General features: G+C 38.8%; 1 protein-coding gene across 3 annotated transcripts in view; it reads right to left on the reverse strand.

Moving 5' to 3' along the window:
* Tbc1d32 (TBC1 domain family member 32) overlaps positions 1 to 16,661 on the reverse strand; it is a 207,582-nt gene that overhangs the window by 47,169 nt on the left and 143,752 nt on the right. For all 3 annotated transcript variants that reach the window (XM_076552493.1, XM_006981267.4, XM_076552494.1), the window contains one exon: positions 9,969 to 10,094. In XM_076552493.1, the coding sequence (XP_076408608.1) occupies positions 9,969 to 10,094 (126 nt within the window). The remainder of the gene's footprint in view (positions 1 to 9,968; positions 10,095 to 16,661) is intronic.

Here is a 16,661-nt window from a genome sequence, read left to right on the forward strand (position 1 = left end):
TTTAAAATTGTGCCCTTCTCTTACTTAGACTGTGAACCATGACCTTTATTAACTACATGGGTCCTACTTTATATTCAAGTAGATTTTAAGCATATAATTCTTCAAAAAAAAATTAGTGTTCAACGTGTAAAAACCATATAATAAAAAGGAATGGTGTGGTTTTCCCTAACTGTAGAGCACAAGCTATAACATTTTGATGGCTAGAGATGAAAATGAAATGTTTTTATTCATTGAACTCTATTCATTATATGATTTCAAAGTAAATAAGTCTTTAAAAACATGAAAATTCAATGGTCATGGCTTAAGAAATATCTCTGTATACAGATTTCAGTTTGCAAATGGTTGGGCTGGTTCCATATTTACAAACACAGGCATAAATCTATCATATTTCTAAAACTGTTTCAAAGGTCTTACTTTTATAAATCCACATATAAGGTCCCTGGGTGACAACTTTTAACATCTATGTATATAAACTTTTGAGACAGATTTTGTAGAAGGACAATGTAACGAAGTTCACATATAATTACTCTTAATTTCATGGTTAAGACTAATGATCTAAAGTGCAAGATACACAGTAACAAATATTGTTCAGAAACATCATTTTCAATAGAAATGTCCATTTCAACCTTCAATTACAAGTAATTATCTTCTTTGAGCATAATGATATTTGCTATGTGCTATGTATTTACGTATAATGTTTGAAATAATGTGACAAATCAAAGCATATTGCCAAGCAATTACTGATGTGAATTCTCTATTCAAACAAAGCACGATCTCTTCAAACACCAAAGGTTTTGTTGCTGTTTCTGTATACAGGCTCATACATCAATCTGCATGTTGCTTTGAACCTCACACCAGAAAGCACAATATTTACTGATATTGGAGTTATTAGATTTGCCACTGACACATGAGGCTTGAGCAGAGACAGGATGGGTCAAAGGAGATCTAGAGAGAAGCACAAGCCTGTATTCCTTGCTACAGTGGAAACAAAGTGAGATGGGAGATTCTGCTTTCTAATCTTCCAGATACCAGGGGGCAATTTTAAAAATCTTATTTTGGTTTTTGTATTTGGTTTTAAAGGCAACATACTCAAAAGACCAGCAAAATCTCCCAAAACCAAAAAAGTATCAAAGGTTACCAACATCCTAGCTTATTGGTGAAAGATTCTAAAACTTAGGGTGCAAGAAGCAATTTTTAATGTTAAAAAGAAATTAACTATAGAATATTGCCCTGAAAACAAACTACAGAATATTGTTTCATCTAAAGTATATATTAATCTTAAATGACAGGTCTGAAATTTCTATAAAGGATTATAATTATGGCCTTTCTACCTTTAATTATGCCTGTTCTCTGGGGTCAGAACATAGTTAAAAAGACCCTAAGATTATATTTATAGGCCTGAAAGAGCACATGGGGTTTCTGTAGATGAAAAACTGAAGGCAGAAACTGAAGAGAACCTATGTGCTGGCTTCACTTATCTTTTGACCTTGTCCCACCCCAACCCTGATTGTATGACAATGTCAGTATTTTCCCAAACTCTCATATTATAATAACACCCAACATGATTGTATTACCCCCCACTGTTGTGGGATAATCTTTTTGTACACTGTGGAGATGTGTCTTTGCTAAGGAGCCTTTGGATTGGTTTAATAAAGTACTGAATGGCCAATAGGTAGGCAGGAGAGGATAGGTGGGATTTCTGGTGAGAAAGAGGAAGAGGAGGAGGAGGAATCTAGGCACAGGGATTTCACCATCAAGCTCAGAGCAAGTCTGATGTGCCTATAGAGGAGAGGTAATTAAGCCACATGGCGGAACGTAGATTAAAAAAAATATGGGCTAATTAAGTTATAAGAGCTAGTTGGAAACAAGCCTAAGCTATAGGCCAAGCTTTCATAACTAATAAGAAGTCTCTGGGTTATTATTTCGAGGCTGAAAATCCAAAGATAGCCTGACAAGAAAGCCTGCTACACCCTACCGAGTCTAAGACTGCTATGGACAACTGGTCACGACAGCCATTTTTCTTCAGGAGATGGGGAAGCAAAGGGAGAGGGGGAGGGAAGAGAAAGAGAGAGATGGGGTGGGGGAGATAAGAAACTGGAAGGAAAAAGTAGTGATGGGGAATAGAAAGGACTTAGAGGAGGGGGAATAGGAGGTAGATTTGATCAAATATTAGACAAAATATATTTTCAAAGAGATGAAATATCTGGAAAGTGAGCAAGGAGAGCCCTGCCCTTATGAATGAGACCAGCGCCCTTAGAAAGTGGTTTAAGGAGAGGCGTGGCCCCGTTCCATCATGAGAGGAGGCAGAGAGTGTTTGGTCTCTGAAGCAGACAACAAGCCCACACCAGTCACAGAATCTGCCTGAACCTCAACCTCTGTCTTCCCAGTTTTCAAAACTGTGAAAAATCAATTTATATTTTTAAAGTTATAGCAAACTAAGTCGCCATCACCACAGCAACTGGTTCTGAAACAAGAAAAACACAGTGCATGCAAACATAACCCTGTCTGCTGGACCCATTGCTCAAACACACTGAGAAATGACTATATGACTGCTATCTTATCACAGAACATGAAAGCTACATTAAAGTTCAATTTTCTCCCTATTAACCTGCAGGTAGAGACCAGATACTTTGTTCTTTAGACCCTTGCATATTCAAGAACATATTCTTTTCCCTCATGTCTCTACTCCACAAAATCAGATTTCTAATTGTGTAACAACATAGACAATGCAACTCTATCTAGTTTTTGATACAAATTATTGCATGCACAGTCATCCTCTTATTCTCGGTGTTTTCAGGTTGTTCATCTTCATTCTTTCATTTAAAAGTCTGTCCTATTTTGTATAATTACAGATTCGTGAATAGTAGAGATAGCAAGAAGGAAGAGAACATCCTTTAGCCATGCTGTAGGGTGGCCTTCCTTCAATGAGAACATCTCTATCTCTCTTCATGTATGAGGGCAATTTTGGTGTGTTGACTAATGTTCCACTTCCAGTTGACCTTCCTTCATCTGTCCTGAGAGGTCCACTCTCTTCTGCCCTGCTTATCCCTAGTAGGAAAGACCCTGACTCTCAGCTTCCAAGACTTTCTTGTCTTGCTTTTGAAAGTCTGATGTCATCATGTTTGAGTTGGGGTTCTTTGTGCTTCTCCATTTAGGGTCTTCTTAGATCTTAGATCTTGTATGATCAGCTCTCTTAACAAGTTAAATTAATAATTGGGACCTCTTGAAACTGAGAAGCTTTTGCAGGGCAAAAGACACAGTCAATAAGACAAAAAGACAGACAACAGAATGGGAAAAAATCTTCACCAACCCCACATCTGACAGAGGATTGATCTCCACAGTATATAAAGAACTCAAGAAACTAGACATCAAAATACTGAACAGTCCAATTAAAAAATGGGCTAAAGAGCTAAACCGAGAATTCACAAAACAAGAAACACAAATGGCTGAAAGACATTTAAAGAAATGCTCAACATCCTTAATCATCAGAGAAATGCAAATCAAAACGACTCTGAGATACCACCTTACACCTGTCAGAATGGCTACGATCAAAAACACCAATGACAGTCAATGTTGGAGAGGATGTGGAGCAAAGGGAACACTCCTCCACTGTTGGTGGGAATGTGAACTTGTACAACCACTGTGGAAATCAGTATGGCGGTTTCTCAGAAAATTAGGAATCGAACTACCTCAAGACCCAGCCATCCCACTCTTGGGCATATACCCAAGGAATGCTGATTCATACCATAAAGATACATGCTCAGCTATGTTCATAGCAGCACTATTTGTAATAGCCAGAACCTGGAAACAACCTAGATGCCCGTCAACAGAAGAATGGATGAAAAAAATGTGGTACATATACACAATGGAGTACTACTCAGCAGAGAAAAACAATGAAAGCATGAAATTTGCAGGCAAATGGATGGAACTAGAAAAAAATCATCCTGAGTGAGGTAACCCAAACCCAGAAAGACAGTCATGGTATATACTCACTCATAAGTGGATTCTAGAGATAAAATAAAGAACAATCAGACCACAACCCATAGAACCATGGAGGCTATATATAGCATGGAGGTACCTAGGATGACTGTGGCTTATAATAAATTTCGGTTTTACTCAATTATTAAAAAAAATAGCCAAATGAATGGAAACACATGAACTATGAACCAAAGGCTGAGGGGCCCCCAGCTGCATCAGGGCCTCTGAATAGGTGTGACAGTTGATTGGCTTGATCAGTTTGGGAGGCAACTAGGCAGTGGGACCAAGTCCTGTGCTCATTGCATGAATTGGCTGTTTGAAACCTGGAGCTTATGCAGGGACACTTGGCTCAGTCTGGGAGGAAGAGACTGGACCTGCCTGGACTGAGTCTACCAGGTTGATCGTAGTCCTCGGGGGAGGATTTGCCCTGGAGGAGGTGGGAATGGGGGGTGGGCTGGGGGTAAGGGGAGAGAGTGGGAGGGGGGAGAATAGGGGAACCTGTGGCTGATACGTAGAACTGAATGGTATTGTAAAATAAAATAAATAAAATTAAAAAAAAAAAAAACAAGTTAATAAGTTTCCAGTCATCATTTCTCTGCAACCCAAACAGGAACCTTGCAAGTTAATGAGAGACCAAATCAGGAAAAAGAGACCTTGCAGGTTAAGGATTCTGGTTGCAACTGAGACGGTTAAGAATAAGTTCCTGTTTATCCCGTGTTAAGTCCTTGCAAGTTAAGGTCTCTATCTGTAATTAAGAATCCTGTGTCTTAGCTCTGATGTAAACTGCTTGTGACCCCACTCACATGATGTACATCCTTACCCTTCCTCCCCTTTCATTGTGTCTTTCTAACAATGTGTAACAGCCCACTCTCTCGCCCCTGGGAATACCTCATCTCTCCTGTAAAGGGGACTGCAAGAGGCCAGCAGGGGCTGTTCTCTCAAATCCTGATTTAGGGTGAGACAGCCAGCTGGTCAGTCCTGGGTGCACCCCCAAACACAGTTTGCTTTCATTTTACAATAATGCATTTGGTCTTTTCTCCTCATTATTCTCAGGTTTAACAATTTTCTTTTTCAAATACTTTGTTTTTGATCTTTCAGATCTTGCAGATGATCTTTCAGGACATAAATATTGAGCCTGGCTCAGAACCACTCCCGATTCTGTTTCCATGGGACATGACATTAACTTTCTTTCCCTGGTTCCTGCAGAGGAAGCAGGCTTTACTGTGCCACTACATTTTCCTGCATTTGTTACCATTCTCAATCAACCAGGCTAAAATCCAAGAGTCAAAAGAAAACACAGAAAATTGACTTCCTCGGATCCTAAGCACACAGCTTGCCCTCTGACTTCTAGAGTCATTTTGTTTGCTGTATGTGGAATGCCACAGGTCCTTACCTGCGCTTCCCAGGGCAGAAATGAAAAACAACAACAACAACAACAACAATCTGACCCATCTTCCAAAATTGTGGCTCACTTTAGAAGAACCTCTTTTCACAGTTTTACTATGTAGGTCCTTTAAAGGCTACTGCTATTTCTGTATTCAGATAAATTAGTCTGCTGTACGTTTTTCTTCTTTCATTGTTACCTTCTTGGAAATTGTTTTTAGGGAAAGGCTGAGAATTAAGCACAGCGTACTCTACATGCTAAGCAAGTGCTCTACCACTGAGACACTCTTGCAGCCCTGAAATCTCATCAGAAAAGGCACTTGCAGGCCTTGTTATGTTACCCGCATATCCTACTCTTCCCACCCTCTCATGTGCACACACGCATGCACACATACATGCATACACAAACTTACAGGAATGCAATATAATTTTTTAAAATATAGAAATAATGATTGAATAATAAAAGTATAAAAGAATTTTGTGCCTTTATTTTGTTTATTTGAAATAATCAGAAAACCAGTATAGCTATAATCCCAGAACTTTCAAGGCTCAGGAACATTTTAGAGTTTGGGGTTAGTCTACGTTACATAGCAATATCCTGTACAAAATTATGTATTAAATAATACTGATCCAGTTGCTAAATAAGAAGTACTTTAGTTAAGGTAGTATCTTACATAACAAGTTCTTAGGATCTAAGTCATGAAAATTCAAGAATTTGAGATTTAAATATATATGTGTGTATATATTTACATATAAATATATAATATGAATATATATATATATATATATGTGGTTACTATGCACAACCAAAGTTTCTAATTTTGACTATTAAATACATTGTATGTGTTTTTTTTGCAGCCACCACCTCAAAGTGTAGTAAGCACACACAGGAATTTGAGTTATGAACTAGTCATCAATCATTGTCAATGAAAAATAGAAAAAACATATGTAGGGCAGATATTAAATTGTATAACTATTAGATCACTAACAAAAGATTAATGGGAGATATTGATTAGAAAATAATGAGGAAAATGGTGCTTTAAAGCAGAGCTGACTCTAGAATTTCAGATGCAAAAGGTTAGGTGTACCACATCTGGGGTTGATGCGGAACTGGATTGCTCACCATGGACAGACATTAAGAAGTTAGGTAGCAAACCAGAAGAACACCATGAGTCAGTTGATTTAATGAGACTTTCCTGACAATGAAATGGGAAAAAAAAAAGGGACGGAGGGGGCAGGGATTCTGGAACGATTTGTATCTTAATGAATAAAAGTATAGTACCCAGCGCCACATTTGAAATTCAACCAGTGAAGTAGAGTACCCCCTGTGTTTTCTTCTGGCGCTGGAATGGTAATGCCAACGGAGGAGAGTACAAGTAGTTACTGCTACCTTAAGTTGTTAAAACAAACAAACTGTCTGGAAAATTGTTGTTATGTGGGTGGAAAGGAGATTCAAACCAAAAGTAAGGCTGAGGATGGGAAGACTCTGAGCTCTCTTTATTTTTCAAACATTGACATTTCTGTGGGGTCAGGAGAGATTCTGGGTCATGTGAACCATCACTTCAGCCAGGGGCTGTAAGTGCAGAAACACGCAGCTGTCCATCCCCATAGGCTTCCTTGATCTTCTCATAAGCTTAATGTCTGGAAGAAAACCCACAAATACAAGGACCCCACATCTAAAAAACTGGGAAATTTTCAACTTTAATCATTGTGAAGATGATCAGGTTTAATTAAATTTCTGAATACTCTTTATTAATGGATTCTTCTCCACTCCTTCACCATTACCAAAAAAGGCAGCATCTGCCCATTGTGGGGAATGATTCAGTCAACAAGCAGGTACTCAAATTGCTAATTACATTTCCTTTTGTCTTTCCCTTTTTTTATTTGGACATTTTTATTCATATAGAAATTTAAAACTAATTCATTCTCTCATAATTATGAACATGTTAACACATGGGTAGACAATTGTGTATTATGAAGCATTATATAAGTATCTTAAAGAAAAACTCAGAATAGGCTAATGTACAAAGGGTAATTTATAAAGCTTCAAATCTCCTAGGGAGTGGAGGAAAACCTTTGTGAGGGAAGTCCTGAGAGAATACGTATTGCTGACACAGGTACAGCCATGTTGAGGACTCCAAGGCCTCTGACCCATGGGAAACTGGCAAAGCTGTTATCATATGGGTGGCAAGACTTCCTTTAGGGGTCCCAGTGTGGGTGTTAGATACAAGGGACCAGCCTGTGAAGAGAGTGGCAGCTGCAGCATTCTCTTCCTGGGTGTTTACACTTGACTGGGCTGCCCTGCAGAGACTTCCTACCAAGAATAGCTAACCCCTCCCCCTGTGGTATCCTGATAAATGCACTGAGATTTCTGGTTGTGGAGAGAGCAGAACCACACCTGGCATGTCTGTGTGTATCTGTTTTCATTTCCTCACTACCAAAAGTAGGGTTCAGGACTCAAGCTGAGCCGGTTGACGGTTGACGTAAGATCCTAGAAGCAACGTAACTCAGTATTCAGGCAACGTTTTGCTTGTCTATGTCTAGCTGATAAATATTGTCTCTGATAAGAAAAATGTTAGGTATGAATAGGTGATATGTCACCTTTATTATGGTAAAGTGACACCAGGATTTTGACAACAGGTTACCTGGATTCTCCTCTAGGCTCTTCTGCTGAAAACTAGGCTGTTTCCAAAATGACGCATTTCAGTTTCATCATTGATAAAATATAGACTACATAATAAAGATTCTGTGGAGTATAAATGAGTCTTGTGTAAGCAACTAAGCATCAAGCAGAGGAGAATGGATCTATGATTGGAAGAAGCTCCCAGTAACCTGGTGAACACAGCAACAACAAGCAATGAATGACTGAGGAAGAAGATGTAGACAGTGCCCTAGATGCCAAAGAAAACTCTTATCTGTTTGGTTTATTGGTCCCATCTCAAAAGATGATGGCTAGACAGGTGACATTTCTCATTTCCCTGAGAGACAGACACTCTTAAAACTGCATTGGGGCATGTATTGAAATTCATTCCAAGCCACTCCTCTCCTCATTTGGTATGTATTTTGGGGGCATGTACAAAACCCACTGAGAAAGCCTATTTTAAATATTATCTATTGTACAATCAAGAGCAAATTATATACACATATATATTCACTCAAACCATTCATTCATGTGTGTGTGTGTGTGTGTGAATATATATGTGTGTGTACACACATACACATTTTCATTCCAGGTACCACACGTATACAAGTGTGTCACTGGGAGTGGGCTTTGAGGTTTCAGAAGCTCAAGCCAAGCCTAATGGCTCACTCTCTCTTCTGTCACCTGTGGTGTGGACCCAGATGCAGAACTTTCAGTTCCTTCTCCAGACCCATGTCTGCCTGTAAGCCAACATACTTCTCGCCATTTTGACAATGAACTAAACCTCTGAACCTGTAAGCAAGCCACAATTAAATGCTTGCTTTTATAAGAGTAGCCATGGTCATGGTATCTCTTCACAGTAAAAGAAACCCTAAGAAACCCTAAGACTATATGTATGTGTGTGTGTGTGTGTGTGTGTGTGTGTGTGTATATATATATATATATATATATATATATATATATATAGAGAGAGAGAGAGAGAGAGAGAGAGAGAGAGAGATATTTTATAAATACATATATCTCAATAGATACTTGATTTTTTTTTTTTTTTTGAGACAGGATTCCTCTGTGTAACCCTGGCTGTCCTGGAATTTGATCTGTAGACCAAGGTGGCCTTGAACTCACTGAGATCCACCTGCCTCTGCCTCTTGAATGCTGGAATTAATGGTATGTACCACCACTGACCAGTGATACTTATACATCTTGAGACTAACCATAGTTTAACCATAGTTTATACTTACACTGTGGAGAACAATTTGTGATTTTGTTGTCACACAAATATTTTATTATTCTCTAAAAATACCATTTTCTAGCAAAGTGTAAATTTAATTTTTAAATTCCTGATTTTAATTTTATAACAAATATGAAAACTTCTAAGTATGGCTGATGAAATGAAATCACTTCTTTTTTTTTTTATGAAATCACTTCTAAATGAAAACTTTTAGGAAATTTAGCTTATAACATCATCAGATCAAAGTTATTGTTTCAGGAAACAAAAGCACATGCAATTAATTTATGTTAAACTTGCTTGGTCAGTTTATACTGGAGATGCTCCCTTAAGACAAAGCTTCCTTAGGAATCATTCAATTGGTTTGGTGGATACCTGGTGATGATTCAAGATATTTATGTCACTTGTAAACTTTAGGTAAGACTTCTACAAAGACACAGTAACATAGTATATGAAAGTGGAGACCATTGAAGCCAGGTAAACTGTAACCCCAGGAAAGGCAGGGGAACCTCAGAGCTGCTTGCCACATGTACAGACACTCCAGTCTGTAAAAAGGCTTCAGAGTTCTTTGGACTTTGGTTCTCTCAGCATTACAAGCCCTTTGGGGGCGGGGTGGGCAATGTACTTTTCCAATTAGCATTGGGTTACCTACACGCACAGATAGTAATCTTCAGAAGTCACAGCTTCTGTTAGAATAATTTAATGCAGGAATATCCCAGTAGAAAACATCACACTCACCACCTCCACTGACTGCATCAGGCTTGGACTTCATTGTTTTACAAAACTGTCTTCGGCAGTTTTCTATCCACTCTGTTTGTTTATCAGACATTTTGAAGCATGATAACAGCTTTCCGATATCACTGTCTAGTAAGAAAAATAACATGGTAAAACATTACAAGCTAGACAGAGTTAAACGTCTGTGCTGAAGCTAACAGCGTTAACAATAACACTAATAACAAAATATACCATGGATAATTTCTTATAATAAAGTGGCAGCATTATACTCTGCATATTGGAGCCTTTAAGCAAATTAAGGGTTAATTGAACACCAGTACTAGTATGACACAATTGACAATTATCAGAATGGCCACTAACTGACTAACGAACAAGTCTCATGCACAGCACACAGTTAGACAGGGGATGTTTCACACGCAGGACAGGAAAAAGTGGGCTGGCAGCAGAGGACCTCATCAGACTACCTACACCAACATGTGATTTACAGATTATTATTTAGTTTTGGGATTTCCTACTTAATATTTTCAGACTTTGGTTGGTACTGGGTAACTGACTATAGAAGGTGAAGCTACAGGTTAAGGACAAGCTACTGCATTCCTGAACATGTGTACACACAGAGAGAACACAGAGAGAACAGTCTGGCTGAGTGTAGAAGGTTCATGATCTAAATTACAGTCACAATTAGTCTTAAAATACATATCATCCATCATCCCACAGTTATCACCGCTAGAATCCTATTTATACGCATAACTAATAATGGAAAAGGATATTTAAGTAACAAGGAAAGCTTTTTATGATCCCACTGTGACACAGACTTTGTGCTCAGCATGTTCCTGCCTCAGACTCCAAAGTACTAGGATTATAGATATGTGCCACCATGTCTAGCTCCAAACAAAAATGATAGCCTTAGAAAATCAAGATGATACATAAGTAACTCCCTGCCAAAAAGTACCCACTATCATTTAAAAAATTAAAAACAAACCTGGAGTCATCATAACATTAAAGAACCCACTATCATTTAAAAAATTAAAAACAAACCTGGAGTCATCATAACATTAAATATGTGTTCAACATCCAAAGACTGAAAAAGAACACCATGACTTGTAAGACTTGTAGCTAGTAAACGAATCAATTAATGAAAAAAGATTCTCAAAAGGCTGACATAAATGTTAAACACAATTAGAGATGTAGAGACACATAAAAAGGAAATGGTTAAACCGAGTGTGGTTTATTATTAAATACTGACCTCCCACTCAGTAAAAGGAAAGCAAACAGCATTTGTATAACAGTCTTTATAAACCTTGCATCATTATAATGAACGAAGGAAAGCAGGCCAGAGGACCAGAGGACGTGCCATTCACTTTTCTATTTCTAGCACTGGAGGAGTGATCTTATAGTAAGCAGTGGTTCTCGGGTGGATGCAGTTTTGCTCCCAAGGGGGCATTTTGGCAATAGACATTTCAGTTGTCACAACCGAGGAGTGAAAGGAGAGGTCCACTGGCATCTGATGGGCAGAGGCCCAGAGATGCTGCCAAAATCCCTACATGGCAAAGTGCAACACTCTGGCTCCCCGCACAACCCAACTTTCCAAACGGTGTTAGAGCTGAGCTGAGGTTGGGAATTTATCAATTCACAGTAATGAGAAAGGACCAGTGACGACCTGTGACTGAGGGAGAAGAAAAGATGACTCTGAGTAAGAGAGACTTGTTGTGAGGTCACGAGAAAACATTATGTTTTGTTTGTTGTGGTGGTTATATGCCTGGAGACGTTTGTCAAATTTCAAAGTATTTTCTTTAAAATGAATACATTTGATCATATATAAAAACTATATATCATGTGTATGTAAATGTTTATAGATAATTGAAAGCCAATGACTAAGCAAATTAGAACATCACTCAAACATGAGTAGCTCTAGGTCACAGTTTGGTGTAGCTGGAACCGACTAATCTTTTATTAAAGAATGAGCTTATACAAAATTCTCACTTATGAGAATCCTAAGGAAGCCCAAAGTGAAAGCTCATGCCAATAATCCCAGTGTCACAGGGACTAGTAGCTTAGAAGCCACCAAGGATGTGCCTTTCCCTCATGGTCAGCTTTGGAACCATCAGAAAGTTAAACATCACAGTGGCACTTTTTTTTTTGGTTTTTCGAGACAGGGTTTCTCAGTGTAGATTTGCGTCTTTCCTGGAACTCACTCTGTAGTCCAGGCTGGCCTCAAACTCACAGAGATCTGCCTGCCTCTGCCTCCCGGGTGCTGGGATTAAAGGCGTGTACCACCACTGCCTGGCACAGCGGCACTTTCTTAAGGCAACATTAAAAACTGGAGATATATAGGCCTTATTGAAACCCATTAAGGAAAAGGTACTTCTTCCTGGTCAGAAGAATAGAATCTGAATTGTACCTGCATGGAGACATGACTTTCTAATCTGCTGCAAAAATTAGAATGCTACATAGTATTGCCACTTCCTTTGAAAAGTTAATCCATTTGGGCCTGTCAATCTGCTGATTTACCTGAAGCTGTACGAGGCATGATAGAGATTGGAGGAATAATCATCCCCTTAACGAGATTAAGTACCTTTCCTTCCCAGAGGCCCCTCTCCCAAGGTGGCTGTTTTCAGAGCTTCTGTCACACAGCACTGCAGAGTCTGTCTGTTTTCCTGAGTCTTGACTGGAAAAGTGTAAGTTTTCCTTCTCATTTCTCTACCTCTTTTATCAGATGCTGACCAAAAGCCTCAGCATGCTTTCTTCACCACTCTGTGCTTTCTCAGTCTTTCCTGAAGTCCCTACCCTTCCGCCATGCTGCTACCTGCTGACCGCCATTGCTGAACATGTGGCCCTGCTTAGACCCTGACTCAAAAAGCATGACATCCTTGCTCTTTCCCAGCTCTCTTCCTGGCTGCTGCCAAGATTTACAGCTTGCCTGGCTTATAGTTTTGCTCTCAAACTTTAATTTCTTCTTGAGCATCCTTAAGAATTGAAATTCCATAATTAACAAATAACTAAGAACCTGAAAGGGAACCCCAATTTCCTTGGCAACACACACACTTCTCAGGCTGGTGGGGTCAGTCCTAGCTCAAGGCTATCCTGGAATACACAGTAAGTCTCAAAAAAAAAAAAAAAAAACCCAAAAAACAAAAAACAAAAACAAAACAGCAGTGCTGTGGAATGTCATTCTGTATGCTGTGAATGTATGTTGCTCTAATTAGTTGATAAATAAAATGCTGATTGGCCAGTAGCCAGGCAGGAAGTATAGGCAGGATAAGCAGACACTTATCTGCTTATTTTTTTGGGAAGTGGAAGGCTGAGTCAGGAGTCGCCAGCCAGACACAGAGGAAGCAAGATGACAAAGCAGAAACTGAAAAAAAGGTACCAAACCACATGGCTAAGCATAAATAAGAGTTATGGGTTAATTTAAGTGTAAGAACTAGTCAGTAAAAGCCTAAGCTAATGGCCGAGCAGTTATAATTAATATAAACCTCTTAGTGGTTATTTTATAAGTGGGCCACGGTACGGCGGGGGCTTGATGTACCCGAAAAAAACTTTCAACTACACAGCAGCAACAAGAAAACCCTTAATTATCAAACAATGGTAAATTATGTTTTTAAGAATACATTTTCTCCACCTCTTTTTAACAAATTATTTTTAAGGCAGTCACAGTCCTGGTCTGCTGCCTACACCTCCAAGTCCTGAGATCATAAGCCTTGGCCACTGCAGTGGTCTGAAAGACAGTGTCCCCATAGGCTCAGATGTTTGCCTACTTGGCCCTGGTTGGTGGCACTGTTTGGAAAGGCTTAGGAGGCGTGGCTTTGTTGTGGGGAGTGTGGTACTGTGAGTGGATGTTAGGGTTTAAAAACCTCCTGCCATTCCCCATTCACTCTGCTTCCTGCTTGTAATTTGAGACATGAACACTCAGTTTACTAATTTAGCTGCCATGGCTGCCCCCTCCCCGACATGACAGACTCTTTACCTCTGGAACCATAAACCCAAATAAACCCTTCCTTCTGTAAGTTGCTTTGTCATGGTGTTATATCACAGCAATAGAAAATCTAACCAAGACAGCCACCACACTAGCTTAATTTGATAATTATGACATTTTTATAATTCTGGCTAATTTCTTGGTGCAATACAAGGGCTTATAAGAAAATGAATCTTAAACAAACATATATATGTGTATATATATAATATGTAAACACACACACACACACACACACACACACACACACATATATATATATACCAGGTCACTGAGTATCAGAATTACATTATTGACTTATGACTCCTTTTTTTTTTATTTTTTTTTTGGTTTTTTGAGACAGGGTTTCTCTGTGTAGCTTTGCGCCTTTCCTGGAACTCCCTCTGTAGCCGAGGCTGGCCTTGAACTCACAGAGATCCGCCTGGCTCTACCTCCCGAGTGCTGGGATTAAAGGCATGCGCCACCACCGCCCGGCATGACTCCATTTTAATAGCAGGCAATTCTATGTAATTCTAATAGTATTATATTTCTAGAAGCTGAATATCATAAATTATCACTCAGTTATTATAATTCATCTCTGATAAAGTCACCACAAAAATCTACCATTTTTTTTATCCAAAAATTAGTTTGGTGTATCTTACAAGATAGAGAAGGGCATGTCCCTCCTCTCTATGTTCCTTAGACCAATAGACAAGGGCATGTCCCTCCTCTCTATGTTCCTTAGACCAATAGACAAGGGCATGTCCCTCCTCTCTATGTTTCTTTACACCAATAGACAAGGACATGACCCTCCTCTCTATACTCCTTAGACCAATAGAGAAGGGCATGTCCCTCCTCTCTATATTCCTTAGACCAATAGACAAGGGCATGACCCTCCTCTCTATACTCCTTAGACCAATAGACAAGGGCATGCATGACCCTCCTCTCTATACTCCTTAGACCAATAGAGAAGGGCATGTCCTTCCTTTCTATGCTTCTTTAGACCAATTGAGAAGGGCACGTCCCTCCTCTTTATGCTTCTTTAGACCAATTGAGAAGGGCACGTCCCTCCTCTCTATACTCCTTAGACCAATAGAGAAAGGCATATCCCTCCTCTCTATGATTCTTTAGACCAATATAATTCACAGGTACCTATGAAAAACTAGAAGAGAATAAAAATATTTAATTTAAACTCACCCAACTCTCATTGAGGAAAATGCAAAAACAAAGAAAGAAAAGAAATACCTTTCTGGTATTCACCACTGACAACTGACACTGTTTCCTCTCTGAAATCCAGAGTTAGAGTGGAGTAGAAATTTTCAATCCATTTTTAATAATTGGGGATATTATATAATTTACCAAAAATATATAATTAAAAGATTATATTTATCATATAAGATTATAGACAATGGAGAAAAAATATATAATATAAAAAAACTTCAATTTTAAAAAAAGAAAAATCATAAGCTTAATATAAATACAGAGAAACCCTACTACCCACTCAGGAAACAAGCATTGCTTTAATTTCAGTATGCAATCATGAACCTCTATATACAAAAATATAAGATGGTATGGAAGGAACAGAAATATCATGGTCACTACCAAGAGATTCCCAGTCTACTTTGTACAACCAGAATTGAATCATAAAGCTTTTTTGTAGAATTATTGATTTCCATTTTTATTTCTAGTCCTTTCCTTCCAGTCATATTAATATTGTCATCCTTTCACATTACCCTTATTATAATAAGAGAAAGCATCAGAATAGTCTCCAAGAAGCACAGGGGATACAGACAGAAATTTACCCAACTCTAAGTTTGAAAGTTATATGAAACGTTTGCTCTTTCAACATACTATAATTATTCCAAACGGTTTCATCACAACATTTTCATATAAGTATATGACATACTGTGGTGGCTTGAAGTAAGAATGCCCTTTATAGGCTCATGGATTTGAATGGTCACCAAGGAGTGGCACTATTAGGAGGTGTGACCTTGCTGGAGGAAGTGTGTCACTGGGGGTGGGCTTTGATGTTTCAGAAGCTCAAGCCAGGCCCAGTCTCTCTTTCTTCCTGTTGCCTGCCAATGTGGCTGTAGAAATCTCAGCTACCTCTGCAGCACCAAGTCTGCTTGCATGCCGCCATGTTTCTTGCCATGATGATAATAGACTAAACCTCTGAAACTGTAAACCAGCCTCAAAGACTATTTTCTTTTATAAGAGTTGCCATGGTCATGATGTCTATGGACAGAAAAAAAAAAAAAACAGTGACTAAAACATAAGTTGCATAAGTTGGTACAAAGGACTGGGGTATTGCTGTGATAGGCCTGACCATGTTTCTTGATGGAATGTGAACTTTGGGACTTTGGATTAGGAAAGCACTTGAACACTTGAAGTGGAGTTTAATGGGCCATCCTAGTAGGAGCATGGAAGACAGTGGTGCTGAGGGCAATGTAGACTATGATTGCTGCTGACTCAAGAGGTTTCAGAGATGAACACTAATAAGTGGTCTAGAGACTATTCTTGTGGTATTTTTTTTAAAGTGGATACTTTTGGCCCTTGACCAAAAAAATATGCCTGATTCTAAATTGAAGTGCTTTGGATTAACAACACTGACAGAGATTTCAAAACAGCCTAGTATTGACTGTGTTGCTTGTTTTTTTGTGGCCAAACTTATACAGCTCTATCTATATTGACAAGGAGCAAGCTGAGCAAGTAAAAATACAAAACGTATAGTTTAAGGAGAAAAG

Source organism: Peromyscus maniculatus, chromosome 16 (assembly GCF_049852395.1).
Source record: "Peromyscus maniculatus bairdii isolate BWxNUB_F1_BW_parent chromosome 16, HU_Pman_BW_mat_3.1, whole genome shotgun sequence".
Taxonomy (NCBI): Eukaryota; Metazoa; Chordata; class Mammalia; order Rodentia; family Cricetidae; genus Peromyscus; species Peromyscus maniculatus.